The sequence below is a fragment of the Grampus griseus genome (genome assembly GCF_964374135.1).
Source record: "Grampus griseus genome assembly, chromosome: 6".
Classification (NCBI taxonomy): domain Eukaryota; kingdom Metazoa; phylum Chordata; class Mammalia; order Artiodactyla; family Delphinidae; genus Grampus; species Grampus griseus.
The window spans coordinates 20,843,321-20,868,904 of NC_139000.1; the positions used below are offsets into that span (position 1 = coordinate 20,843,321).

Below are 25,584 nucleotides of genomic sequence, written 5' to 3' on the forward strand. Positions count from 1 at the left end.
CGCCCCGCCCCTACCTAGCCGAGCCGGCAGGATACGTCACTGCGCAGCGGCCTGGACGAAAGAGCCAATTGCGGTGCTAGGGACCCAGCCGGTCTCTGCCCGGCACCGTTCGGGCTCCGCCCCCGATGGTGCGGCATGCAGGGTCCAGGAGCCTCTCTGGCTGCCACTCTTTGGAAGGGAAGTGGCGTATGCATTAGGTAGCAGTTAAAGTACGAATCGCCGTGAGGAGCAGCCGTTAGGAGGCGGGAATTCCGGTCCCTCGGGTGTAAGTCATCAGGAGGCGGAAGCGCAGCGGGGGCGGGAAGGTGGTAGAACGCGGCCTTGAGCTTGGTTTGCCGGTCTTTAAGTGGTTGCGCGCCCTTGGAGAACGCGACCAGAAGGCGAGGCGGTCCCGGGCTCTCTAGCCTCGCGGTAAGTAGGACCGCCTGGCGGCGCCGGGGATGAAGGTGTGTGGCCCCGGCGCCGACCCGCTGCTGCCGTTCCTTGCTACAGGGCAGTGGCCTCCCCGCCAGCCTTGCCTCCCAGCATTTCTCACTCCCCCTCCTCTCCTTGGTATCAGCCGCAGCCCCCGCCCTGCCTGCCCTCCACGCGCGCCTCCCGCCCCGGGACCTTTCTGAGACGCAGGTCCAGCCCTGTCACATCCCTGATTGACGTTCCCCGTCACAAGATGGCCCTCTTGTCCCTTCTGTCCTAAGCCGGCTTCGCTCGCTCTGTGCTTTGCTGCAGGAGACACCTAATATTATTTCGTTCCAAATCGACATCTGTTTGCTCGCTCTTGTACTTTCCCGCTTACCCCAGAAGGCATCCCTCGTCACGCCGGTAGAATCAGTTCATCTCTGCTTCCGGAGCACTGTTTACTCCTTGTAAAGAGCGCGTTTGTTAAACTTTTTTAGTACGGTTGCTTGAATGAGACTCTCTTTTTCCACCGGATTATATGTTTCTTGAGGGCGGGAGTAAGGTCTTGCTCATTTGGGATCCCCCCAGGGCCTAGTACAAAAGCACGAAGTTTGGAATCTAACAGTCCAAAGTTTTCGCACTAGCTTTGTTACCTTGGACACGATCTCCCTGTCTATGAAGTGGTGATAAATAAAATAATTAATTTCAATCATCTTACAGATCTTGTATGGTGCAGAGTATGTACGCGATAAATATTCGGCTCTTTTTCCTTTCTAGCTTTCAGTATACACAGTAGTTGCTGGGTACGTTTTTAAAATGAATCGAGAGGCACTACAGAAGAGTGATTTTTCTTCCTAGCCCTGTGATTGTATTGATGCTATGAGTTAGTTGATACATTTGGTAGTATTTGGTAAACACAACCTAATGAAGTAATTAAAGACAGTAATGGTGAATGTTGGTATCAACATCTGCAAGAATAAACATTTAACCTTCACGCTCTAATTAAATAACTTGAGCCGTTTGATTTAAGTCTGTGTGCCCTTCAGACAGATGTTTCTGAAGAGATGAAGGTATGTGTCTGCACATTATTTTTTACAGGTGATTGTAAAGTGCAGACCACTTGCCACGGAACATAGTTGAAACAGAAAATAGGAAGATGGCAGCAAACCCTTCAGGACAAGGTAAATGCTAGGAACTTTTTCCTCATATAGTAAAGTATTTTGATAGAAAATTTAGCATAGGGCTGTTACTAGAGCCAGAATTAAAAATGAATAGCCAAGTAAAACCCCATATTTGAAGCAAGTCCAACGTTTCATCAGATGTGTTTCATCAGATATGTAACATCCTTAATAGCTATTAATCCTATGTGTTAATCTGTTAATATTATTCACACTGTAAACCTTAAGTCCTCCTCGGACATTTGTGTTCTCATGCTCTTTTACTTGAGATTAGAACCACTTTTAAAGAAGTTATATTGTCACTAGGCAATATCCACTCCTTTATTTTCGTTTGCTCAAAAAACTTTTCATACACGTTTCACCTGTGTTAAGAGCTCTGTAAAGCAAGTCAAGTTAGATACATCCCAAATAAGGAGTTTTTATTTAAAAATAAGTTTCAAAAGTAAAATTTAATCTCTAGAAAGCATTAAATTCCACTTTGTAAGTTGTCTCCTGCTTAAGAACTTGAAGCAGACTTCTATTTCCTCTCCATATCAAGTCTAAACTCCTTATTTGATGCATCATATTTTTTGATTAATCTTAGTCTTGTTTTATTTTAAACGTCATATAAACGTGTTTGTGTCCAGTTGTTTACACGCACTGTACTGTCTGTGAGTCATCCATGTTATGCCATGTACCAATAGTTCATTCTTTTTTATTGCAGACTAGTATTCCATTGTATGAATTTACCACAATTTATTTATTCATTCCTTTTTGGAGACTTTGGGGTTGTATCAGTTTTGGCCATTGTGAATAAAGCTGCTTTGAATATTCGTTTGTAAGTCTTTTTGCAGATATTTGGATGAATATCTAGGAATGGAGCAGCTGAGTGTACAGTTTACTTTATGGAAAACTGCCAAACCTTTTCCTAAAGTGAATGTACTTTACATTCCCTCTAGTCAAGTGTGAGAATTCTGGTTGCTCCATATATAGCATTGTTGGTCTTTTCAATTTTAGCCATTTTAGAGGGTGTAAAGTGACATCTCATTGTAGTATTAACTTGGATGTCCCTGATGACAAATGTTGGACACTTTTTTATGTGCTTGTTGGCCATTGCAGATCTTCCTTTGTGAAGTGTTTGTTCAAGCCTTTTGCTCATTTTTTTAAAATTTGGGTTATTTTTATTATTTTTTTTTAAGAGTCTAGATACTGGTCCTGTGTCACTGCTAATTGCATCATCTAGATCATCTTTGAGTTGGTTTCTGTTGACTGCATTTTTTTTTGAGAATGAGTCACAGTTTCCTTTTTCTTACTATATTTAGTGATTTGTTATTGAATACTGGATATTATGACTAATACATTGTAGAGACTCTGAATTCTGTTATATTCCTGTGAAATGTGATTTTCATTCTAGCAGATGGCTTGGCTCAACTCATACTCCAAACTCTTGTCTCCCTTATGTTGGGCAGCAGCTGAAATCTCTGCTCATTCTTTAAAGCTTCCAGTTGCTGCTTTAGTGCTTTATTTGTCTCCCCCATGTATGTGTAGTTTAGCAGAAAGCAAAACCTTGGGTGGATTTTATAGGCATGTTTTAGGCTTTACTCCTTCTGCCTTTCCCTCTCAAGTTTCTCCCCTAATTTTCTGGTTACTCTGTCTGTCCTCTGATACCTCAAGCCAGTAAGGTGAGGCTATGCAAGCTGTTCGTGGATTGAGGAGTGCAAAAGGCCACCAATTCCCAAATTTCACCAGTTGCAGTTTCTGCCCGATTTTGGTCAGTCTCTAGTGCCTTCAAATAATGAATGTTTAGTATTTTTTCCAGAATTTATAATTATATTTGTGGCAGGATTACTCTAACCAAACTATTCTGCTAGTACTGGAAGTTGGAAGCCCACTGAATCTGTTTTAGTATATTAGTTGCATTTAGGACAGACTAAAGATTACATGAGTTTTATAGAAGTGTGGTATTGTAAAAAGCTAGCTCTGGTGATAGCTTTACTGGCTATAACCAGCTAATACAATTCTGTTCTCTCAAATAACCAAGTGTGATTTGTGTGCTCTATGGACTAATCACAGGTCAGTATTCCCTTATGGTCTTTGACCTCCTCTTTTCACCAAGTTATAAGGATTCAGATTAAAAATAATTTAATTTGGGGCTTCCCTGGTGGCGCACTGGTTGGGAGTCCGCCTGCCAATGCAGGGGACGCGGGTTCGTGCCCGGGTCCGGGAGGATCCCACGTGCTGCGGAGCGGCTGGGCCCGTGAGCTGTGGCCGTTGGGCCTGCGCGTCCGGAGCCTGTGCTCCGCAACGGGAGAGGCCACAGCGGTGGGATGCCCACGTACCGCAAAAACAAACAAACAAACAAATAAATAAATAAAATAATTTAATTTGAACCGAAATGAAATTAAGAGAAATCTATTTTGGAGAGAAAATATGCTGCTAAAAATCACACAATGCAGTCCAAATGAAAACAAATTAAATATTTTTATCCCTCTGTTTTAATAGCACAAATATGCAAGATTTACAATTTGCTAGTTACTCTTTTTTTTTTTAAGCAGTTGCAATAAAGCACAATAATTTTTACTGTCACCTTTGATTGATCCATAGTCAGATCCACTATGAAACATTCCCTAATCTAAATAGAAGCGAGGACTTTCCTGGTGGCGCAGTGGTTAAGAATCTGCCTGCCAGTGCAGAGGACATGGGTTCAAGCCCTGGTCTGGGAAGATCCCACATGCTGTGGAGCAACTAAGCCCCTGTGCCACAACTACTGAGCCCCTGTGCCACAACTACTGAAGCCCATACACCTAGAGCCCGTGCTCCGTAACAAGAGAAGCCACCTTAATAAGAGGCCTGTGCACCGCAATGAAGAGTAGCCCCCACTTGCTACAACTAAAAAGAAAGCCTGCACACAGCAACGAAGACCCAACGTGGCCAAAAATAAATAAATAAATTTATAAAACAAACAAAAAAACATAGAAGCGAATTTAGATTAGTCCTTTGGCTTTTGTTGCTCTTTTGTCAGTGATATTGTTGGTGTCATGGAGCTGCTGCTATTAGGCACCAGCAGAGGGAGTCCATATCATGTTCTGTAGATTCCTAGACTCTCAGTGAAAATTTAAAATTCTTATTTATTTGGATCTATTGCATTTTACTCTCTATATTATTTCTGTACTGTTTATGTGTATTGGAACTACTTATTTTGGAGATTGCCAAGTTCCATAATTATCTTATAATGGAAACTGAAAGAACAATGACTTAAGAAATCTTCATCTGTGTGTTGTAATTTATTAATGTCTCTGGTGTAGGGGACAGGCCCTACAGATCTAGCAGTCTATCATACTATAGTAGTAATATGAACTGCTAAATTTCACAAGCTCTTGGCAGACAGTTACTGAAGTCTCATATTCTTAGCATCCATCATAGTGTGGAACATTCAGTAGGTTCATAATAATTATTTGATTGATAAGAAGTAACATTTTGAGAATTTAATATGTAGAGGCAGATTGTCAAACTGGAATTTGGCGAAGGTACCATTCCTATGTAAAGAGGCTCTCATTATTGGTAAATATCAAGATCCTGTGATTATGTGCTGGCAGTTGGGAGATTGGTCTAACCTGATTTCAGATACACAGAGAAACCTGGTGAAAAACTGAGTAAAGAATGTGAGTTCTTGGGACTTCCCTGGTGGCGCAGTGGTTAAGAATCCGCCCGCCAGTGCAGGGGACATGGGTTCAATCCCTGGTCGGGGAAGATCCCACATGCTGCAGAGCAGCCAAGCCTGTGTGCCACAACTACTGAGCCTGAGCTCTAGAGCCCATGAGCCACAACTACTGAGCCCTTGTGCCACAACTACTGAAGCCCGTGCACCTAGAGCCTGTGCTTCGCAACAAGAGAATCCCCCGCTTGATGCAACTCGAGAAAGCCTGCACACAGCAACAAAGACCAAATGCAGCCATAAATAGATAAATAATTAAAAAAATAGAGATTGCTCTCAATTAAAAAAAAAAGTGTGAATTCTTTTGATTCTTTTATAGTTATCTCAAAATGCTTAGAGTAATGACTATAAGCCCTGCAGATCAAGTGGTGGGAACTATTGATTTGGGGCCAGTTTGGATGCTCTTAGCTGTGATTTTAGGGCTCTGTGTAAGAATGGAACATAGCTCCTGGGAGGTGTCTTACTTGACCTCAGACCCAAGTACAAGTTTCACCTAAACCACCTATGGTCCAGAAGGAAAGCAGATTTACCCTTCAGGCTTGTACTAAGGTATGCTACCTCTCAATTAAGAATTTATCCTAGGGCTTCCCTGGTGGCGCAGTGGTTGAGAGTCCGCCTGCCGATGCAGGGGACACGGGTTCGTGCCCTGGTCCGGGAAGATCCCACATGCCGCGGAGCGGCTGGGCCCATGAGCCATGGCCGCTGAGCCTGCGCGTCTGGAGCCTGTGCTCCGCAACGGGAGAGGCCACAACAGTGAGAGGCCCACATACCGCAAAAAAAAAAACACAAAAAAACAAAAAAAAAGAATTTATCCTAATGATGCATAAAAATCATCTTAAAATTCTGGCATCTGTACATTTTTAAAGATGAGAGTGGACACAAAGGCACAATTTGGAGTTCATTTTTCAAAGCTAGATTTCTTTTTGCCTCAGTTTTCATTGCCAAGGCAAAGAGTGTACAGTAGTTTTCTGATGCTAGGATTGATTTGTAGGCCCAGGTTCAAATAGGAATGAAACTGAGTTGAGGCAGAATATGACGTAAACTAGCATGAGATTGTTTGTATAGTAGAAGAGAGCTTGTGATCCTCAGGTCCATTCAGACTGGCCTGGGAGGCCTGTCATGTGAGTGTAATCTAGAAAGTTGTGCTAATCAATTGTACCCTGTGTGATGAAAAACAGTTTACTGACAGAGAATTGTCAGAATGGGGCTGACAAGAATCTAGTGAGGTTGACAATCTAAATGATAGAGAACACTAGGTAATAATAACAGTAATAGCTAGTTTTTATTAAGCAACTACCATGTGGCAGGCAGTGTGCTAGGTATTTTATTTTTATTTTCTATATTTCATATAACCACCCTCAAAGTTGTCACTGTTATGCCCATCAGTCCTGCATAGTGAGGTAATTTTCCCAATATTAAATAGTAACTGGTAATACTGAGATGAGAACCCAAATTGAATCTGTGTCCAAGTCCCCTGTTCATTGATTTCCCATACTGCACGTTAGCTGGAGGGTTAGAACATTCTAATTATAGTATCTAAAAGAAAATTGGGAGCTCTAGACTAGGGGCAAAAGACCTTAATTTTTGTATCTCTTCTCCATCTGTTATTGAGCAGAAAATCCTTACAGGGAAATGGGCCTATGAGTTTATCTGTAAGAGGAAAAGAAAAATGAGCGAGGAGGAAAGGGTGATTCAAGCAGAAGAGATTTCACCATCTTATTTAGCTAGTGCTGAAGACAAGAAACCTCAGTGGATAGAAAAAGTGGCAGTAGCTTAAAGGGGTAAGTCCTTGGGGTCTCAGTGAGAGAGAATTTGAACACAAGGAGATCACCTGAGCAGACATTAGGGCTTATTCCTTTCCTTGATCTATATTTTCAGTAAACTCCAAAGGTGGCTAAGAGTTGAATAATTTTTTAATCTTGCAAGTTACAGGAAGTGTTTTCCATTAACTAGATAGCTAGAAGACTAGTTACTGGTACTAATTACTTCATGTTAAAAATGTTGTTGTATTTTTTATTCTGCTAAGACTTAGACATCAGGCAGTCTCCCCTGAATAAGTTTGAGTTTTAACCAATGAATACATTTTATATATCATTAAGGAGTATGGTAGGCAGAATAGTATTCTCCCCACATCCCTCCAAAAAACGCCAAGGTCATAATCCCCGGAATCTGTGACTTTGTTACCTTACATAGCAAAAGGAATTTTGCTTGTGTGATTAAGGTTAAGGACCTTGAGATGGGAAGATTATCCTGGATTATCCAGGTGGGCCCATTTTAATCACATGAGTCTTTGTTTTTTATTTAAAAAATTTTTTAAACAACTTTATTGAGATATAATTTACATACTATAAGATTCACCTGTATTAAGATTACACTTCAAGAATCTTTAGTAACTTTGTAAAGTGTGTAACTTTCACTAATATCTAATTTTATAATATTTCCGTTAACCCAGAAAGAAAACTCATGCCTGTTTGCAGTAACTTCCCATTCTTACAGGCCTGGGCAACCACTAATGTACTTTTTGTCTCTATAAATTTGCCTCTTCTGGACACCTTTCATATAAATGGACTCTTACGGTATATGGTCTCTTGTGTCTGGTTTCACTTAGCATGTTTTTGAGGTTCATCTGTGTAGTAGCATGTATTAGTAAGTCTTTTTTGTTGTTGTTGTTAAACAACAGAAATTTATTTTCTCACAATTCTGAGATCAAGTTGTCAGCAGAGTTGATTGCTCCTTGGCTTGTAGATGGCCTGTGTCTTTTCTCCCTGTGTCTTCACATGGTCTTTCTTTTCTCTGTGTGTGCATGTCCTGATCTCCTCTTCTTATAAGGACACAAGTCATATTGGCTTAGGGCCCACTCCCAATGACCTCATTCAACCTTAACTGCCTCTTTAAAAACTCTGTATCCAAATACAGTCACATTCTGAGGTACTAGGGCTTAGGACTTCAACCTATGTGTTTTGCAAGGATACAATTTAACCTATAACACTCCACCTTCTCAGCCTCCAAAATTCAAGTCTTCACATGTGAAATATATTTGCTCCATTCCAACAGCCATAAAAGTCTTAACCCATTCCAGCATCAACTCTAAGTCTAAAATTTCATCTAAATAGCATCTAAATCAGATATGAGTGAGACTAGAGGTATGATTCATCCTGAGGCAAAATTCCTCTCCAATAGTGAACCTATGAAACCAAACAAGTTATCTGCTTCCAGAATACAATAGTGGGACAGGTATAGGATAGACATTCTGCTTCCAAAAGGAAGAAATTGGAAAGAAGAAAGCTGACAGGTCCTAAGCAAGTCCAAAACCTAGCAGGGCAAATTCCATTCGATTTTTAATTTATTCAAAGATTTAGTTTATTATATCAACATCAGTACTAGAACTCACATCTTTTACTCTCCAGTCTGCGACATTTCTACAGTACATATTTGTGTGCTGAAATTATTTGTATGACATTAATATATGTGGCTAATTTTAAGAAACTTCTGTGGAAAATTCCATTAGAGTTTAAGGCTTGAGAGTGAAATCCTATTTGGCTCAATTTTCTGTCTAACAAGGGTGGTGGCTCTGCCTTCTCCTCCCTGAATTTTGTCCCCAAACCCTCTGGAACTAATGAGGAAACAGTCCTGCTGCCTGGGCCTGTGCTCTCTGGACCCATGATGGCAGTAGCAGCCCTGCTGACCCCTGACCCACCTTCAGAGTCATTCCTCCCTGTACTCAAAGGATGACGCTTGTTTGCATCCAGACATCTCTAACATCTAACTTCCTGCTTGTAGAACCCCAGAAGTCCGACAGTCTTTCTTCATTTCATCCCACCTCTGTTCTCTTCAGTCCACGCTGACAGTGCTTCTGCTGAGATGGTTGATTGGATCCATGTCACACACCCATAATCTCTTTACTAAAGACTGTCCAGTCACGTCTTTGGTGTTCTCTCCTGAACGCACTTTCTCATTTTTTGCAATAAGAATAAGCTGAGAATTTTTGGTCTTCAAGTTCTGGTTCCTTTTTGCATAATAATTTCTTTTTCAGTTGTCTCCCTCTCACACTTTACTATAAGCAGCAAGGAGAAACCAGGTCACACCTTCAACATTTTGCTTAGAAATATCCTCAGTTAAATATCCAAGTTCATTACTGACAGCTTTTACTTTCCACAAAACACTAGAACACAATTTGGTCAAGTTCCCTGCCACTTTGTAACAAGGACTGCTTTTCCTACAGTTTCCAATAACATATTCCTCATATCCATCTGAGACTTCCCCAGAAGCACCTTTAACATTCATATTTGTGTCAACATTCTGTTCATGATGAAATATATATAAACAGATATATATATATAGCATATATATTAGTCCTGGTAGTTTTCTGGTAGTATCTTTAGGATTCTCTATGTATAGTATCATGTCATCTGCAAACAGTGACAGTTTTACTTCTTCTTTTCTGATTTGGATTTCTTTTTCTTCTCTGAGTACTGTGGCTAAAACTTCCAAAACTATGTTGAATAATAGTGGTGAGAGTGGGCAACCTTGTCTTGTTCCTGATCTTAGTAGAAATGGTTTCAGTTTTTCACCATTGAGAATGATGTTGGCTGTGGGTTTGTCATATATGGCCTTTATTATGTTGAGGTTTTGGAGGGGTTTTATTGTAAATGGGTTTTGAATTTTGTTGAAAGCTTTTTCTGCATGTATTGAGATGATCATATGGTTTTTATCCTTCAATTTGTTAATATGGTTTATCACAATGGTTGATTTGCATATATTGAAGAATCCTTGCATTCCTGGGATAAATCCCACTTGATCATGGTGTATGATCCTTTTAATGTGCTGTTGGATTCTGTTTGCTAGTAGTTTGTTGAGGATTTTTGCATCTGTGTTTATCAGTATATTGGCCTGTAGTTGTCTTATTTTGTGACATCATTGCTGGTTTGGTATCAGGGTGATGGTGGCCTTATAGAATGAGTTTGGGAGTGTTCCTCCCTCTGCTATATTTTGGAAGAATTTGAGAAGGATAGGTGTTAGCTTTTCTCTAAATGTTTGATAGAATTCGCCTCTGAAGCCATCCGGTCCTGGGCTTTTGTTTGTTGGAAGATATTTTTTTTTCAATTTATTATTTTTGGCTGAATTGGGTCTTTGTTGCTGCATGTGGGCTTTCTCTAGTTGCGGCAAGCGGGGGCTACAGTTCATTGCGGTGCGTGGGATTCTTATTGCAGTGCAGGGCTTTAGGTGTGTGGACTCAGTAGTTGCGGCTTGCAGGCTCTAGAGCACAGGCTCAGTAGTTGTGGTGCATGGGCTTAGTTGTTCCGTGGCATGTGAGATCTTCCTGGACCAGGGATCGAACCCGTGTATCCTGCATTGCCAGGCGGATTCTCAGTCACTGCGCCACCGGGGAAGTCCCTGTTGGAAGATTTTTAATCACAGTTTCAATTTCAGTGCTTCAAATTGGTCTGTTTATATTTTCTATTTCTTCCTGATTCAGTCTTGGCAGGTTGTGCATTTCTAAGAATTTGTCCATTTTAATGGCATATAGTTGCTCGTAGTAGTCTCTCATGATCCTTTGTATTTCTGCAGTGTCAGTTGTTACTTCTCTTTTTTTCATTTCTAATCCTATTGATTTGAGTCTTCTCCCTTTTCTTCTTGATGAGTCTGGTTAATGGTTTATTAATTTTGTTTCTCTTCTCAAAGAACCAGCTTTTAGTTTTATTGATCTTTGCTATTTTTTCCTTCATTTCTTTTTCATTTATTTCTGATCTGATCTTTATGATTTCTTTCCTTCTGCTAACTTTGGGGTTTTTTTTTTTTTGTTCTTTTTTCTCTAATTGCTTTAGGTGTAAGGTTAGGTTTTTTTATTTGAGATATTTCCTGTTTCTTGAGGTAGGATTGTATTGATATAAACTTCCCTCTTAGAACTGCTTTTGCTGCATCCAGTAGGTTTTGGGTCGTCGTGTATTCACTGTCATTTGTTTCTAGGTATTTTTTGACTTCCTCTTTGATTTCATCAGTGATCTCTTGGTTATTTAGTAGTTTATTGTTTAACCTCCATGTGTTTGTATTTTTTACAAACTTTTTTCCTGTAATTGGTATCTAGTCCCATAGTGTTGTGGTCAGAAAAGATACTTGATACAATTTTAATTTTCTTAAATTTACCAAGGCTTGATTTGTGACCCAAGATATGGTCTGTCCTGGAGAATGTTCCATGAGCACTTGAGAAGAAAGTGTATTCTGTTGTTTTTGGATGGAATGTCCTATAAATATCAATTAAGTCGATCTTGTTTAATGTATCATTTGAAACTTGTGTTTCCTTATTTATTTTCATTTTGGATGATCTGTCCATTGGTGAAAGTGGGGTGTTAAAGTCCCATACTATGATTGTGTTACTGTCGATTTCCCCTTTTATGGCTGTTAGCATTTGCCTTATGCATTGAGGTGCTCCTATGTTGGGTGCATAAATATTTACAATTGTTATATCTTCTTCTTGGATTGATCCCTTGATCATTATGTAGTGTCCTTCAGTGTCTCTTGTAATAGTTTTATTTTAAAGTGTATTTTCTCTGATATGAGAATTGCTACTCCAGCTTTCTTTTGATTTCCATTTGCATGGAATAACTTTTTCCATCCCCACACTTTCAGTCTGTATGTGTCCCTAGGTCTGAAGTGGGTCTCTTGTAGACAGCATATATACGGGTCTTGTTTTTGTATCCATCAGCCAGTCTGTGTCTTTTGGTTGGAGCATTTAATCCATTTATATTTAAGGTAGTTATTGATATGTATGTTCCTGTTACCATTTTCTTAATTGTTTTGGGTTTATTATTGTAGGTTTTTTCCTTCTCTTGTGTTTCCTGCCTAGAGAAGTTCCTTTAGCATTTGTTGTAAAGCTCGTTTGGTAGGGTTGAATTCTCTTAGCTTTTGCTTGTCTTTGAAGGTTTTAATTTCTCCGTTGAATCTGAATGAGATCCTTGCTTGGTAGAGTAATCTTGGTTGTAGGTTTTTCCCTTTCATCACTTTAAATATGTCCTGCCACACGCTTCTGGCTTGCAGAGTTTCTGCTGAAAGATCAGCTGTTAACCTTATGGGGATTCCCTTGTATGTTATTTGTTGCTTTTCCCTTGCTGCTTTTAATATTTTTTCTTTGTATTTAATTTTTGACAGTTTGATTAATATGTGTCTTGGTGTGTTTCTCCATTTATCCTGTATGGGACTCTCTGTGCTTCCTGGACTTGACTATTTCCTTTCCCATATTAGGGAAGTTTTCAACTATAATCTCTTCCAATATTTTCTCAGTCCTTTTCTTTTTCTCTTCTTCTTCTGGGACCCCTATAATTCGAATGTTGGTGTGTTTAATGTTGTCCCAGAGGTCTCTGAGACTGTCCTCAATTCTTTTCATTCTTTTTTGTTTATTCTGCTCTGTGGTAGTTATTTCCACTACTTTATCTTCCAGGTCACTTATCCGTTCTTCTGTCTCAGTTATTCTGCTGTTGATTCCTTGTAGAGAATTTTTAATTTCACTTATTTTGTTGTTCATCATTGTTTGTTTGCTCTTTAGTTCTTCTAGGTCCTTGTTAAACGTTTCTTGTATTTTCTCCATTCTATTTCCAAGATTTTGGATCATCTTTACTATCAGTACTCTGAATTCTTTTTCAGGTAGATTGCCTATTTCCTCTTCATTTGTTTGGTCTGGTGGGTTTTTACCTTGCTCTTTCATCTGTTGTGTATTTCTCTGTCTTCTCATTTTGCTTAACTTACTGTGTTTGGGGTCTCCTTTTCTCAGGATGCAGGTTCGTAGTTCCCATTGTTTTTGGTGTCTGACCCCAGTGGGTGAGGTTGGTTCAGTGGGTTGTGTAGGCTTCCTGGTGGAGGGGACTGATGCCTGTGTTCTGGTGGATGAGGCTGGATCTTGTCTTTCTGCTGGGCAGGACCACGTCCGGTTGTGTGTTTCGGGGTGTCTATGACTTTATCCTGATTTTAGGCAGCCTCTCTGCTAATGGGTGGGGTTGTGTTCCTGTCTTGCTAGTTGTTTGGCATGGGATGTCCAGCACGAGAGCTTGCTGGTTGTTGAGTGGATCTGGGTCTTAGCATTGAGATGGAGATCTCTGGGAGAGCTCTCACCAACTGATATTATGTGGGGCCAGGAGGTCTCTGGTGGACCACTGTCCTGAACTCGGCTCTCCCACCTCAGAGGCTCAGGCCTGACACCCGGCCAGAGCAACAAGACCCTGTCAGCCACACAGCTCAGAAGAAAAGGGAAAAAAGAAAGAAAGAAAGAAAAAAAGATAATAAAATAAATAAAGTTACTAAAATAAAAAATTAAAAAAATTCTTAAAATATAAAAAAGTAATTAAAAAAAAAAAGAAGAGAGCACCAAACCAATAACCAGTGATAACAAGCACTAAAAACTATACTAAGAAAACCCCAAAACGGACAGAGAGAGCCCTAGGACACATGGTAAAAGCAAACCTATACAGACATAATCACACAAAGAAGCATACACATACACACTCACAAAAAGAAAAAAAGGAAAAAATATATATATATTAAAAGAAAAAAAGAGAGCAACCAAATCAATAAACAAATCTACCAATGATAATAAGCTGTAAATACTAAACTAAGATAAACATAAAACCAGAAACAAATTAGATGCAGAAAGCAAACCCCAAGTCTACAATTGCTCCCAAAGTCCACCGCATGAATTTTGGGATGATTCCTTGCCTAGATGCAGGGTACATCAAATTGATTGTGGAGATTTAATCCGCTGCTCCTGAGGCTGCTGGGAGAGATTTCCCTTTCTCTTCTTTGTTGGCACAGCTCCTGGGGTTCAGCTTTGGATTTGGACCCGCCTCTGCGTGTAGGTTACCCTCTGGCATCTGCTCTTCGCTCATACAGGAGGAGGTTAAAGGAGCAGCTGATTAGGGGGCTCTGGCTCACTCAGGCTGGAGGGAGGGAGGGGTGCGGATGCGGGGCGAGCCTGCGGCGGCAGAGGCCGGCATGATGTTGCACCAGCCTGAGGCCCACCGTGTTTTCTCCTGGGGAAGTTGTCCCTGGATCACGGGACCCTGGCAGTGGTGGGCTGCACAGGCTCCCAGGAGGGGAGGTGGGGATGGTGACCTGTGCTCGCACACAGGCTTCTTGGTGGCTGCCGCAGCAACCTTAGAGTCTCATGCCCGGCTCTGGGGTCCACACTGATAGCCGCAGCTCGCGCCCGTCTCTGGAGCTTGTTTAGGCGGCACTCTGAACTCCCTCTCCTTGCGTACCCCGAAACAATGGTCTCTTGCCTCTTAGGCAGTTCCAGACGTTTTCACAGACTCCCTCCCAGCTAGCTGTGGCGCACTAGCCCCCTTCAGGCTGTGTTCACGCAGCCAACCTGTCCTTTCCCTGGGATGTGACCTCCGAAGCCGGAGCCTCAGCTCCCAGCCCCCACCCGCCCTGGCGGGTGAGCAGACAAGCCTCTCAGGCTGGTGAGTGCTGCTCAGCACTGATTCTCTGTGTGGGAATCTCTCCACTTTGCCCTCCGCACCCCTGTGGCTGTGCTCTCCTCCGTGGCTCCAAAGCTTCCCTCATGCCCACCCCCCGTTTCTGCCCGTGAAGGGGCTTCCTAGTGTTTGGAAACTTTTCCTCCTTCACAGCTCCCTCCCTGAGGTGCAGGTCCCATCCCTATTATTTTGCCTCTGTTTTTTCTTTTTTCTTTTGCCCTACCCAAGTACATGGGGAGTTTCTCGCCTTTTGGGAAGTCTGAGTTTTTCTGCGAGGGTTCAGTAGGTGTTCTGTAGCAGTTGTTCCACATGTAGATGTATTTTTGATGTATTTGTGGGGAGGAAGATGATTTCCACGTCTTACTCCTCCACCATCTTGAAGGTCCCCCTCCCACATGGGTCTTTAAAAGCAAAGAATTTTTTCCTGGCTGTGGTCAGAGAGAAATGACCACAGAAGGGTCAGAGACATGCAACGTTGTTGGCATTTAAGTTGGAGAAAGGGGACCACAAGCCAGGGAACTCAGGCATATCTATAAGATGGAAAAGGGAAGGAAACAGATTCTCTCCTAGAGCCTCCAGAAAGGAAAGCCGCACTTGATTTTAGCCCAGTGAGACTACTGACCTATAGAACTGTAAGATAATAGATTTGTATTGTTTTAAGCCATTAAGTTTGTGGTAATTTGTTACAGCAGCAGTACAAATAATATACCATTTAACTATGAGCCAAAAACCTCAGAACCATCCATGACACCTTCTTCCTCATTCTTGACTTCTTATTTATTCTGTCACTGTCCTGTTGATTTAACTTCCTAAAAAGCTCTTGGGTCTGTTCATCTCTCTCCATTTCCCTGGCCACTAACAACTTCTGTCATCTCCAGCTTGTTCTACTGTAATAGTCTCTTTTTCTCTTGTCTAGTGTATTCTCAACCTTGTAGCTACAGTGATCTTTCTAAAGGGGGAAGTGTTATTTTGTCCCCCACCCCTAATTAACCTAATTAATCTAACATTTCAGCTCTAGCATTACTTCCTGTAGGAGACTTCTCTGACACTGCTCCCCCTACTCCCAGTCTAGGTCAAGTTGATTCAACATTGATTCCTGTTGGTGGGGATGTAAACTGATACAGCCACTGTGGAGAACAGTGTGGAGGTTCCTTAAAAAACTAAAAATAGAACTACCATATGACCCAGGAATTCCACTATTGGGCATATACCCTGAGAAAACCATAATTCAAAATAAGTCATGTACCACAATGTTCATTGCAGCACTATTCACAATAGCCGGGAGATGGAAGAAACCTAAATGTCCATTGACAGATGAATGGATAAAGAAGATGTGGCACATATATACAGTGGAATATTATTCAGCCATAAAAAGGAACAAAATTGAGTTATTTATAGTGAGGCGGATGGACCTTGAGTCTGTCATACATAGTGAAGTAAGTCAGAAAGAGAAAAGCAAATACCGTATGCTAACACATATATATATGGAATCTAGAAAAATTGTACTGATGAACCTAGTGGCAGGGCAGGAATAAAGACACAGATGTAGAGATTGGACTTGAGGATGGGGGTGGAAGGGGAGGCTGGGACGAAGAGAGAGAATAGCATTAACGTATATACACTTCCAAATGTAAAATATAGCTAGTGGGAAGCTGCTGCATAGCACAGGGAGATCAGCTCGATGCTTTGTGACCACCTAGCGGGGTGGGATAGGGAGGATGGGAGGGAGGGGATATTGGGATATATGTATACATATAGCTGATTCACTTTGTTATACAGCAGAAACTAACACAACAGTATGAAGCAATTATATTCCAATAAAGATGTAAAAAAAAAACAACAAAAACCTTGATTCCTACAATGATTGTTTTTAATACTTATAGAATGTTATTTCTTTATTTCAGACTACTCATCTTAGACTCTAATTATACATTCATTTGTGTAATTATTTGATACTCTCTATCTTCACGGGAATGTTTAAGAACCATGAGAACTAGCATCAAATCAAGTTGTGGCTCGTCATTGCATCCTTAGACTCTACCTTAGTGCCTGTATGTATGTCATGGATACACAATAAATATACGTTGAATCAATAAATAACTTAAAACATGTTAAACTAATAGTGCCACAGTGACTTTCCTCCAATACTGAACAGCTGTCTTTTTTTTTTTTTTTTTTGCCGTGCCACACGGCTTGTGGGATCTCAGTTACCCGATCAAGGATTGAACCTGGGCATGGTGGTGAAAGCCCGGAATCCTAACCACTAGTCCACCAGGGAACTCCCCCTAAACAGCTGTCTTAGGATGATAGTTCATTTACTGTATAGTTGTGAAGAGTATATAGCTTGTAAGATAATCTTTTGAAAGGATTTGAATATTTTAAAATATCTTTTAAAAAATTGTTATGAAAGCAATATAACAACTGTAATTGGAAAGTAGATTATCCACTAATCAAACAATAATTTTCATTCTTTAGTTTTAGATTTTTTTCAATAAAAGGAATTCCTATTAGTCCTTGTTTAAGTGTCATAGAGCTATTCACGCAAAGTGAATGTCAGCTGTTAGGTTTTAAATACAATTTGCTGTAATGCTAGTTACTCCATAATATTTTTAGTGACACAGAAATGTGTGGGAGTTAAATGTTTCTATAAATGAATATGGAAATGAGAATGTATATGATTGTGAATGGAGATAGAGTTATAGTTCTAAGTGGAACTTTTGGAGTGTGCTGCTTTATTCTAAGGTAAATTTATTAGGAAAAAGTTTAGTTATAAAGGAATATTAAGTAATTCCTACTGTACATGAGATAATATATTTTAACACTCTCATGCTTTTAAGAATGTAAAAGTTACATGTAACTTTAAGATACATGTAAAATAATGTAAAAGTAAAATGTTGAATTATGGTGAGAGACAGTTTGTGTTTAAAAAAACAATTCATGTAGTGATTAGAATAAAAGTTAAATTTTATATATTGTTGCCTTAGAGTAAGTTTGTATTACAAACTCTGAAGGTGGGAGAATCTTGCTCTAGAAAATTACACTTAACTACTTCACATAACCAAATTGACTACCTAGTTTTTTGCCTTATGTTTCAAATGTGGAATAAGCTATTATTATTACCTAACTGCTATCTGTTGACTTTTATATATTTCTATAATACAGTAAATGTTTTGTACAAAACTGACATGTAAATTAGTACTAGATTATTTTTGAACGCTCAAGAGGGAAGCATAGGCTTCAGGGCATAAGACAAGCTCAGAAAGTAAAAGCCTAATAGACCTGACCATACCCTTTCCCTGTAAAATAGTTTTTGTGGCTCTCAGCTGCCTACATGTAGACGTTAAGTTCTTGAATGTTATGCAGGAGATAACCTTGCCTGGTTAGACTGTGGAATAGGAGTTGAGAGGGGAAGATATTTTAGAGACATCAAGGATATAAAATTGATTGGACTAGGTGATTGGTTGGATGTGGGTAGGAAGAAGGAGGTATTATAAGGATAAAACTCAGGCTTCTGGGTGGGAGCGTGGGGCATTAAGTGAGATACAGAGAGAGGCATTATCCTTTACCAGGGAAGGAAGGCTATGAGCTACCCCTGTCTAATGACCGCTTATTTAACTATTTTAACAAGTTCTTTAATGTCTAAGGGGATTTTGTGCATGGAGAAAAATCCTTATCACTGCTCATAATTAATGCTCAGTTTTTAAACCTACTTATAAACTAAGCTCCAAAATAAAATGTTTTAAGCATTTAGAATTGATTACAAGCTTATTTAGTTAAATTCTCTTTAATAACAGTTTAAATTACAATTAATTTGACTTCTATAATACTTCACTTTATATAGTGATGGCAAAACTTACTATACTTAGGGCTTCCCTGGTGGCACAGTGGTTGAGAGTCCGCCTGCCGATGCAGGGGATGGGGGTTCGTGCCCTGGTCCGGGAGGATCCCACGTGCCGTGGAGTGGCTGGGCCCGTGGGCCATGGCCGCTGAGCCTGTGCGTCCGGAGCCTGTGCTCCGCAGTGGGAGAGGCCGCAACAGTGGGAGGCCCGCGTATCCCCCCGAAAAACACAAACAAACTTACTATACTTAAAATTAAACCTATTTTAAAATACTAACCCATGGGTTTAATTAATTCATTTACTCTCTCTGTAGTACTTGTTTTTTTTAATCTTCCTTGGATTATAATAATCTTCCCAGATTCTTATTTCTGTACTTTCCCAGGATTTTAGTAATTTTTTTATACCTTCCTAGGGTTATGGTTGTCTTACCACTACCAAAACAAAACAAAATTTCAGATTAGTCAAGGTTTAGGGTTTGTTGATGGATTTAATTCTTAGGTAAATCATAAGATTTGCTTATGCCTTTAAAGATGATTTAAAAGTTGCATTGGTGTGCACTTGGTCACTTCTGTAACTAAACTTGCCAAGTTAAGGAGATTTTTTTTTTTTTAACTCATGCCTTTTCTCATAGATTTTTAGTTTCTTGCAACCTGGGGTTACTCCCTGAATGAAATATTCTTCTTCTTCTTTTTTTTTTTTAAATGTGATTAGCATTTTATAACCCATTGTTCTGTTGTCATTATGAATTGCCCTTTTCTGGTAGCATTCCTGCCAGGAATTATGGATGTTTCATCTCCCAGGAAATCAGGGATCAGGTCTGTACCATTAGCTCTCTTTAGGATATTCCGCTAATCATCCAGTTAGAGCTCAGGGTTTCTCCTTGGTCATTGTGTGTGACCATGGGTGCTCATCTACCACTGCGTTTCCTTTCAAATGGTGTGTGTGTGTGTGTGAGGACCTGTTCTGATCTGACCCTCCTGTTCTTGGTATATAACTTGCTTTTTCTGGGACTATTTGGCTTATCCACAGTTCCCTATATCTACCCCTTCCTCCTGTAACTAAACAAAAAAGTAAACAGCTATGCCTTATAAACAGACATAAACTTAATAGGAGAAACAAAACATCTAAATGTTAACACTAACCTAATTATTAGCATAATGACTATTATTTTACCTTTCTTTACAATCTTTTTATATACTTTAACTTTTTTTTTTTTTTTTTGGCCGCACCACACGGGTTGTGAGATCTTAGTTCCCCGACCAGGGATTGAATCCGGCCCCTTGGCAGTGAAAGCGCAGAGTCCTAACCACTGGACTCCCAGGGAATTCCCTAACTTTCTTTTTTGTATCTTTTTATGAATTCATGGTTTATCATGGATTCAGTTTGTTCCATTTAGTTATAATTATTATTCTCTTTTTAATGTTCCAGTTGTTGCCTGGCCAACCTCAAGCTGGGAAGCATTCTTCACTTTACAGAGAACTCACTTCTGCATTCCTCTAAATAACACATTACAGTATACTTATCCTTCCATAATTATCGTACCTTAATTTGTATTACATTACTTTTAGGGAAGTTTCTATTATATAAAATCAATAATACCCAAATTCTATACTTCCCATCTGATCCATATAATACTGACTGATTTATTTGGGTAACAGGCTCACCATGAGTAGTAAAATAGATTGAGAATAACATAGCTCTCCTTAGTGGGCAAAGATCATGGACAAAGAAACTAGTGTATTAATATTAATTTAGAGCCTATAGTTACTAATTTTCACACTTAATTTCCATGGTAACAGGGAGTTCACTGTAGCTACCTGTGCTCCGATTGTCAAACATGCATGAAATTTTTTTAAAGGAGGCTGTTACTGATCAAGCCAAGAAAGACGTGATTTTTTTTTAAAGTTAGTGAATCATGAAATTATTGTTTCTGTAGGTAGAAAATGGTGAAATATAGGCAATTTAATAAGTGTGACTTACCAGTGTGCTACATTACTTTCGACGATGTCATGTTTTTGTGAAGTGGGTTTTTGGCAATTGCTTTGATAAAAAACAAGTACTGTGTGGAACAGGGAATGAGGATGGTAGTGTCTGAACTGATTCCCAGGTTTGCAAAGTTATACAGTGCCCAGGTACACACACTGCATTAGTGGTTATTTTAAAATGAAATAAAATATTTTTCTTTCAATTTATGGGTATTATTTTTTTAAAAAACTACAAGATGTTAGGACATCATACTTATTAGGTTGTTTGGACTTGACATTCTATATTACTTTGGTAATGGTGTTTCTTTAACAGTATTTCGACAAAGTTTCAATTATTTTTACACATGGCACCCTTTACCATAGCATTAGCGCTCACAGGCATAAGTATCGTACATTCTTGGGAGTTCTGTATTAAATCCTTCCTTAGGTAGAAGACTTCTCCTGAGGCAGTCCTGTCTATGAGGTTGGGTGGAGCCTGTAATGACATGTGGCATGTAAAGGCCTTATAGAGTTTCTTCCCTGGAAGATTAAGTAAGAGGTCGGCAGGAAGGAAGATTAGAATTAGGATTAGAATAAATGAAGGATCACCTGGAAGGCTTGCAAAATCATCTCCTCAGAAGTACCAGAATGTGTTAGTGTGAATTATCTGTTCCAGAAAGGAGTCTGCTATTACTAGAATTTGACGACAGGTTGATGGCATAAGCATGAGGGGGCAGAGAAGGAAAATGGAGATGATAAATTCCTAAAATGGCTGTGGCAGGGACAGGTTTTGCCCATTTCTGGCCTGGCCTGAGTCAGTTTACTGTTGCTAGATTTAAGGGCAGGTTTAGGGGAAAGTGCCGCAAGCCTCAGCTGCTTCTGGTTCAGCCCGATCTCAGTGTGGATCTCAGTGAATGCTCCTGTTCTTGTACGTCCTGCGCTGTCCCTGACCTAACTCCTCTCCCCAGGAGAGGAGGAAATATGCATCCTACCACCCAATTTCCCTTTATGATCAATATACAGTGCTTATAATCCCTCATGTGAGTACCCTTAGGAGTGCTTACTTCTGCTCTGCTTGAAAGCTCCCTCCTTCCCCATTCATTCTTTCTTCTAGCGCAGTGATGCTAACCCAGTGGTTCTAGTCCCCTGGCCTTTTTTTGCCTCTGTAGTTTTTTTCCTAATCCTTTAACCTTTCCATTTGTTTTCTTCTAAATTAGGGATCAGAAACTTAAATGCCTACAGGTATAAACAAATCTGATAAGGACTGTAACAAGCTGGAGAGTGCCCAGCTAAAAGGGACAACTGTTCCTTTGTTCTACATAGTTGTTGCCATGGAGGCATCCAGACCCCTGTGCCAGACCTTGAGATGTTTCAAGAGAAGCAAGTAATCTGAGAATTTTGTATACAGTGTTTACATGTTGGCATTTAATTCAGATTTTAAAAACATAGTTGGATGCTGCTCCTGGGCCAGGACTTAGAACCTCTGCTCTAGATCTTACGTTAAAATTGAAGCTCAAAGTTGATAAGGGACCTATCTGTTTGTACCCTGTCAGTTATGCTCCATTTCTCTCTCAGAATTGCTTTCTAGTCAGTTGCAATTCTCTGACTTGTTCCTTGAAAGACTGTGTGTCTCTGAATGAAAGCATTTCATTACATCTCTGAATGAAAGCAGTTGAGAAAAATACTGTTGTGACCTGAGTGTATCTAATGCTTTCCCCTCATGAAAGAGCCATTCACAGAGAGGCCTAAAACTGAGAACTAAGAAAATCTTCACTCCCAGAGATTCAGCAGGATAGAGATTGGTCCCTGTAGCATTTGGGGCTGCAGAGATTTTGTTATAAAACAAATGCAGTTACCCATACTTTGATGATTAAAATTCTTTAGAACTAAGTCTTAAAAAAGTCCTCAGGCAGTATTATCCTTTGCATTTATCTGCGTATTATCCTATTAAAGTTGCTGGAAAATAGACAGTAGGGAGATAGTAACCATCTAGGGAAACTGCTTACTAGTGGGTTCGTTATCATGTTAGAGAACAGAATTTTGCTTTCTGGGTTTCTAGGTGGCCTAGGTTTATAAAACAGCTCTAAAACATTTTATTTCTCTTTCTCGTCCCCAACACTCTCTCTTTTTTTAGGTTTTCAAAACAAAAATAGAGTTGCAATCTTGGCAGAGCTGGACAAAGAAAAAAGAAAATTACTAATGCAGAACCAATCTTCAACAAATCATCCTGGAGCTAGGTATTGAAGCATAATGTGGTTTTTATATTCAGTGATATAAAAAATATCTTGGACAATATAACTGAAATTGGTTGGCAATGGTTTGTTTCTTTAACATTGGAATTTAACATGTTTTATTTCCTAGTTAGACTTGAAAAGTTAGATTATTTAATTGCTTAGATTTTAAATATTTTAATTCTAATCAGACTTAAAATTTCCCTACAGCCTACTTTCAAAAAAAGAAAAGAGTTTTGTATAGTTGTTTTGTTACTGAAATTATTGTTAATGTCCCACTTTTTAAGCATTATGCAAAATAGGTAAAGTTGCGGTAGCTTAATGATCTTTATTGTATTCCGTTTCTGCCATCTTAAATCTCTTCCCTGACATCTGTTATCCCATTCAGCCACCACCCTAACCTTCCCCTCTCTTTTTTTTTTATCTGTTTCTGTTATTTTATTTGCTTGTTAGATTGATTTCTAGTAAAAGTATAATATATAATATAGTATAAAATATTCTTCTGTTTCTTCAGGGGACTGTTCCTGGTGAATTCAGGTATACAGGAAAGGACTCTCGTGAAAGCTAGAGCTAATTTATATTTTTAGGTGTGCAGAGTCAGCCAGACCTCTTAAAGGAGTTGTCTGTACATACTCATCTCTGCTTTCTCACTTATTTACTCCCCAACCCACTACAATCTGACTTCCGCGCCTCCCCACCTCCAACCCAAAGAACAGGTTTGAGCCTAGGTCGCTTGCAACCTCCTTGTGGCTAAATCTGGTGGACCAAAGTCCTTTTCTTGTTAGACTTCCTAGCATTATTTGACACCACTGATTGCACCCTTTTTTTTTTTTTAATTGAAATGGAGTTGTGTTAGCTTCAGGTGTACTACACAGTGATTTGACATGAGCATACATTGTGAAATGATCGCCACAGTGCCTAGGAACTATTTTCTCCACACAAAATTAATACGGTATCATGAATCATATTCCTTGTGCTGTATATTACATTCCTGTGACTTCTTTATTTTCTCACTGAAGGTTTGTGCCTCTTAATCCCCTTCACCTATTTTGCCCACCCCCAACCTGCTCCCCTCTGGTAACCACCTGTTTGTTCTATCTATGAGTCTATGAGGCTGTTTTCTTTTCTTTATTGGTTGATATATATTTTAAAATATTTTATTGGAGTATAGTTGATTTACGATGTTGTGTTAGTTTCAGGTGTATATGAATCTGTTTTCATTTTGTTTTGTGTGTTTTGTTTTTTAGATTCCATATATAAGTGAGATCATATGGTATTTGTTGTCATCAATGGCAAGATTTCTTTCTTTTTTTAATGGCTGAGTGGTATTCCATTGTATACAACGCCCTCCTTAAAATACTCTCTTTCCTTGGCTTCCATTCATCCACTGTTATACTATCTTGGTTTCTTTTGCAGACATTTCTCCACTGCCTCTCTCTCTTTTTTAAAAAATTAATTAATTTTTGGCTGTGTTGGGTCTTTGTTGCGATGCGTGGGCTTCTCATTGAGGTAGCTTCTCGTTGCGGAGCACGGGCTCTAGGCGCACAGGCTTCAGTAGTTGTGGCACAGAGGCTCAGGAGTTGTGGCTCGCGGGCTCTAGAGTGCAGGCTCAGTAGTTGTGGCACACGGGCTTAGATGCTCTGCAGTATGTGGGGTCTTCCTGGACCAGGGCTTGAACCTGTGTCCCCTGCATTGGCACGCATCTTCTTAACCACTGCGCCACCAAGGAAGTCCCACTTCCTGTCTCTTGAATGTTGATATTCCTCAGAGTTCTGTTCTAGATCCAGTCTCCCAGTCTACGTCTTTTCACTGGACAGTTGCATTCACTTTCACAGCCTGTAATTTATGTGCTGATAACTTTTATACATTTGCATCTCCAGCCTCGTCCTCTGTCTCAAGCACCAGACTGCCTCCTGGACATCTGCACTTTGATGTCTTCCAGGCATTTCAAACTGAGTATGTCCCACACTGAACTCATCTTCCCTCCCTCTCTACCTACTTGATATTGTTGGCTTGCTTGTCTCCATGAGTGGTATAGATCTACTAGTAATCAGAGTCAGAAATATGAACTTTAATTGTTTATTATTCCCTTTTACTTCCATCTCTAAACATTTGTCATTCTCTTATGTTTATATTTTGAAATGTGTCTCAGACTTGTCCATTTTTCTTTATTGCAACTGATGCTGCCCTGGTCCTGGCCACTCTCATTTTTTGCCTCAGTTACTACCTCCTGAATTTCCCACAGTCTTAAGTTCTCTCGAGTACATTTATCAGTTGTGTCAGTTAGGATGTTTTAATCTGGAAATAACAGAAAACCAAAAAGTTGGCCTAAACGTTAGGATATAGGTTAACCAGAAGCGTGAAGATAAGGTGATTCCAGAATGGCTCACTATCGCTTCTCGGCCTTTTGGCTAAGATCAAGTGCAGAATGGCTCACTGCAGCGGCACACCAGTGTCAGCACTGATCGAGCTTCCTTTCTTCTCTCCTTTCTGCCCTTCTCCGTGGGTCAGCACCTCCTTACTGGTCAAAATATGACTGCAGTAGCCTAGGCATCACTGTACACCGAGCCCCCACAGAGGCAAAAGCCAGAAAGGTTCCTCTCCTGTGTCCATTTTGTAAGAGTGAGGAAAACGTTCTCAAAGCCTTCAAGCAGACTACCCGTGAAGTCTAGCTGCCCAGAATTGTGAACCTTTCTCTTGCCTAAACAGGAAACCAGCAAGGGAAATGGTATTGTCTTATACCAATCAAAGTTCACCCCCTGGGGGATAACCTGGCCCACCATGAAGCATGGGACCAACGATAATTGAACTAAGTATG

General features: G+C 40.0%; 1 protein-coding gene across 3 annotated transcripts in view; it reads left to right on the forward strand.

Annotated features, from left to right (window-relative positions):
* Window positions 1-266: 266 nt before the first annotated feature.
* The window catches only part of INIP (INTS3 and NABP interacting protein), a 29,902-nt gene continuing 4,584 nt past the window's right edge, over window positions 267-25,584 (forward strand). For 2 of the 3 annotated variants that reach the window (XM_082657624.1, XM_082657625.1), the window contains exons 1-3: window positions 267-411; window positions 1,495-1,577; window positions 22,670-22,772. In XM_082657624.1, coding sequence (XP_082513750.1) covers window positions 1,553-1,577; window positions 22,670-22,772 — 128 coding nt within the window. In that variant the 5' untranslated portion in view covers window positions 267-411; window positions 1,495-1,552. Of the gene's footprint in view, window positions 412-1,494; window positions 1,578-16,636; window positions 16,784-22,669; window positions 22,773-25,584 lie in introns of all 3 variants that reach the window. The other variant, XM_082657626.1, reaches the window with a different exon arrangement.